The sequence below is a fragment of the Crocuta crocuta genome, unplaced genomic scaffold (assembly GCF_008692635.1).
Source record: "Crocuta crocuta isolate KB4526 unplaced genomic scaffold, BGI_CrCroc_1.0 scaffold862, whole genome shotgun sequence".
NCBI lineage: Eukaryota > Metazoa > Chordata > Mammalia > Carnivora > Hyaenidae > Crocuta > Crocuta crocuta.
The window spans coordinates 236,066-240,221 of record NW_027529584.1 but is presented as its reverse complement, the minus strand read 5'-3'; the positions used below and the strand labels follow the sequence as shown (position 1 = coordinate 240,221).

The 4,156-nt window shown below is 52.0% G+C and overlaps 1 protein-coding gene across 5 annotated transcripts in view; it reads right to left on the bottom strand.

Annotated features, from left to right (window-relative positions):
• Positions 1-1,205: 1,205 nt before the first annotated feature.
• The window catches only part of STX2 (syntaxin 2), a 35,251-nt gene continuing 32,300 nt past the window's right edge, over positions 1,206-4,156 (bottom strand). For 4 of the 5 annotated variants that reach the window (XM_077761719.1, XM_077761716.1, XM_077761714.1 and 1 more), the window contains exon 11: positions 3,177-3,267. Coding sequence is in view for 1 of the 5 variants with exons in the window: in XM_077761715.1 (XP_077617841.1) it covers positions 3,190-3,267 (78 nt within the window). In the remaining 4 variants the exon portion in view is untranslated. Of the gene's footprint in view, positions 3,268-4,156 lie in introns of all 5 variants that reach the window. The other variant, XM_077761715.1, reaches the window with a different exon arrangement.

The window sequence follows — 4,156 nt, the reverse complement described above, 5'->3', positions numbered from 1 at the left end:
AATATGTGGGGAGAGGTCCCCCCCGCTGACCCGAAGCTGGCCCGGGGCTGTGGGAGGCCCCTCAGGCCTCAGGCTCCGCCCTCCGTTCTCATGGTGGGAGCTGGATCCCAGGCCAGGCCTTGAGAGGGGCATGTGGCGCCAGACAGCGTGGACACTGCAGCGACCCCCCCTTCGCTGAGGCGCTGCCTGAACCCCAGGATGCCGGTGGGCGGGGCCCAAACCTGCTCGTCTGTCCCGCAAGACAAGGGGGCTGCGAGTGCGGTGCCCCCGCTGCCCGCCCGGCTGCGGCTGCGGTGCTCTGCCTGCCTCTGGCCCCCCCTGCTCCCCCCGCCTGCCTGGGGGCTCCCGAGGGTTCAAACTAACACAATTCATTCGCTTTGTCACCTAAACCATATGTAAAAAGCATGAACGAAGGAGCGACGTTACTGAATGTGTATTTGGAGATTGCAGTTTGGAAGGACACCCGTTGCGGAAGGGGCTCCGAACAGGCAGCGCGGGGCCAGTTCCCCCACCGGCTCTCTCGCCAGCGCTTTCTTCTCTTTTTTGGAACTGTGGTTTTGGACATCACTTTCCAACCTGGTTAGGATTTAAGGGTTATGGGTTAAGGAACTCCCACTGAAGAAAAATTCTGAAAGGGGAAAAAGAAATCTAAAGGATAAATAGCTCAGAGCAAGGGGCAGGAGGACCTCCCCTCACCCCCCATTAACAAAGGAGAATCTGTCCGGTGCACATAACCATTCAAAGCCAGTGACTCTGAAATGTAACCCAAATTCCCTGAATTAGCACTTGCGTAACCAGCAAGAACCCAGATGGGCTCCTGTGTAAGACACCAGCCGCAGACTCCGAATCGCAACAAAGACGATAAAATAATCAAAAACTCAAAACCCCCAACATCAGGGGCACCTGGGTGGCTCAGTCAGTTAAGCATCCGACTTCGGCTCAGGTCATGATCTCACAGTCTGTGGGTTCGAGCCCCGCGTCAGGCTCTGTGCTGACAGCTCAGAGCCTGCAGCCGGCTTCAGATTCAGTCTCTCCCTCTCTCTGCCCCTCCCCTGCTCACCCTCTCTCTCTTTCTCAAAAATAAACATTTAAAAATTTTTTAAAAAACCAACATCATTAAGTCACATCACACTATTATACATAATAAGGGCCACAGGTAAGAGTGATTTTCTTAGTAGAACAATTTATTGATAGATATGCAATAAAATACCCCCCCAAAATCTTTCCAGAAATGACAAGACAAAAAGTAAATTTGTTTTTGGTTCTCTGGCAGTTTTTTTCTTTATGTAAACAAAATATTTGAAGAAATGATAAAAAGTAACAAGTGAACCTGTAAATGCATTCTTTTTTAAATCTGACCTCAGGCAGGTGCTTGAGGTTTACACGCACAGCAGGTCTACCCGATGACTGACTTAAATGTTCACCTAAACAGAAATCAAAAGGCTTTTCCATAACTCCAATGACAAAAGCACAAAATCAGGGAATCTCAGAAGACTGTGGCCGGAGGGGAGGCTAAGGAGCCTGAGCTGCAGCCCGCGCCTGGCCGCACGCAGGCCGCCACCAGCACACGGCGCTGCTCTCCACGCGGACACAATGACACAGACGAACAGGCGCATGGAAGTTGTACTAATACAGGCACGATCGCTAAATGTTTACATATCCTTCAAGGCACGTCTCCGACTTGTGCACACGTAGCGAGCGTACCCCGCTGACCGGCCACTTGAAGACTTTTCAAAAACACACGTTACAGCCAGAGTGCTCCCCTCGTAATTCCGAGCACTGGGCGACGATGAGCACACAAAGGGAGCACATCCGTTCACAGCGGAGTGTGAGCAGAGCCGTTGCGTGCATAAAGTAGGGACGAGTGGGATTCATAATCGTATTACATCAAGAACACAGTTTCTAGGCTGTTCAACATCGTTCACACTTACTGTGTGGAATCAAGCGTGTCTCTATCAAGTCTTCAAAAGAGTGACAGAACACAGGCACGCGCTTACGCGACCGATCGCATAAACAAATGATGAGAGCTGGGTCCGCTGGCTAGTAGGAGCCCAGCCATCACACAAGTCAAAAAATAAAGCGTATTCTACTAAAAACATTACTGAGTAATACAAATGTTTAATGATCGTGGATTCCTATCTATGCACCTCGGGAATTCACTTTTGCAGTTCAGCAGGATAGGAAGTACTTAATGAGATCATGCGTAAGTATCTGTACAACAGTTTGCAGTTAGAAGAATTAATGTCTGGGAATAACTTCCTTGACTTTAGAAAGTACTTAATCTTGGTCTTCTCACCATCTTAAGTTCAGACCTTACTAATGTAAACAAGGACACACAAACCTTATTTCTAACAAACAAAGAAGAGGCGGTGGCCTTTCACATGCAGTAACTAATTTATTATCTCGGGCAAGGGGATACTCGGAGCCGAGTACAACAGTGGAGACGTCCCGGAGGCTGTCAGGTGCATTTTAACCTTATAAATCAGTATGAATAGAAGGCACTGGAAAGGCTTTCCAGGGGCTCTGCGCCGTTGTGCGCTGTGCTAACGGCAAACTTTGTAAACGACTGTGCAAAGATGGCTCTAATAATATCATGACGCTTCCTGTTTACTTCACAAGGCAATGTTCCATATATAAAAATGGAGTAAATTAAGGTGTTAATATATTAAACAATTTATAAACATTTAAAATTATAGGTATCTTACAAAACAGCTCTGTGACGATAAATTTTTGTTACAAACAAAACACAAACATAGTACAAAAAATGACTCTTCATTAGCGTGTTAGCTGGGGGGCGGGGAGGGAGGAAGGCTCAGACCTGAAATCTTACAGCTCCATAACATCAAAGATCCCTAATTAAACTTCACATGTATTTTTAACACTGAAATACAAAAAAAAAAAAAAAAATTGAAAATTTCAATAATTCCCTATTTTAAGGCCACTGCAACAAGTTTCACATTGTTCATTTTTGGTGCTGTGCCCTTCAGAGTCCAAGGACGTCTGGGTTAGCTCTTCGCCCATCCCGCGCTCGAGGAGGTTCCCTGAAGGATGTGTCCCGCGGCGCCACCCCCCCCCCCCCCGCCGTCACTGACGGGAGAGGGGCGCCCAGCCCCGCACGGCGGCAGGGGCTCGGTCACGGCTGCGGCGCGTGGTCTGACTCCAAGGACGCTGGCTCTCAGGATGTGGTTGCTACGAAAACGTTGTTGCCAGGACAATTCCAAGGATCACAAGCAAAACAATTACGCAAATAATAATGAACATCATTTTCTGCAAGATAAAGAAAAACATTAATTAATTTGCATAATTTGCAAGGTATCAAAGGAAAGAAATCACTAATGTCATTTCTTAAAAACTTCTCCTGGGATTTGGGAGCGTTTAAAACGCCGGGTCCCACCGGTCACAGAAGAGGGAGGGGTGGGGCAGGAAGGTTCCGGAGGCGGAGCACCGGGTGTGTGCGCTGACTTGAAGGAATGTAGTCAATCGCCACAGACGCTGTCAGAACAACAGCTGCGGGCTCGTGGCGGGAGGGGCAGGTCTGCTGGGCGCGGCGGGCGCTCCGCACACCCCCTGCTGGCCCCAGGATCACGGAGAACCGCTACTCCCCGGACGCACTGCCCATCTTTTTAAAACTTTAAGTGAGTCCCCTTCCCATTTGCTGAAGAAAGCCTCACATACGGTGTGGACGCGGAGGCGAGAGGCAGGTCCGGGCGAGGCGCCCCCGCGTCTGTGGCCCCGAGCGGGCGGCAGCACACGACGCGGTTCCACCCCAGTTAACAGGCGTCCCTGCCGGGAGGGCACCCTGCCTTCGGCTTCGGAGCTGGTCCCAGGTCTCCTCCGGGAACCGTCCGCGGGACACGGGAGGGAAGGCACGGAGACACGGGCGCGCCCCCCTGCGCCGCACAGGCCGCCGGCGCCCCCGTCCGCCACCGCGTGCTCTGTCGGTCGGCGTCAGGGCCCCTCGGGGGACTTCCGGCCAGTCACCCGGGGCCTGGGGGCGGCCTTGGGGACACCCCTCTCCACCAGGCCGCACGCGAGCCTCACGCCACCTCGCGCTCCCACGGACGGCAGTTAGCACCTTGCTCGGAGCCGGCCTTCCCCTTGGGCCCCTGGGGCCTCCTTCCTTCCCGTCAGGGCCACCGCCCCCCCCCCCCCCCCC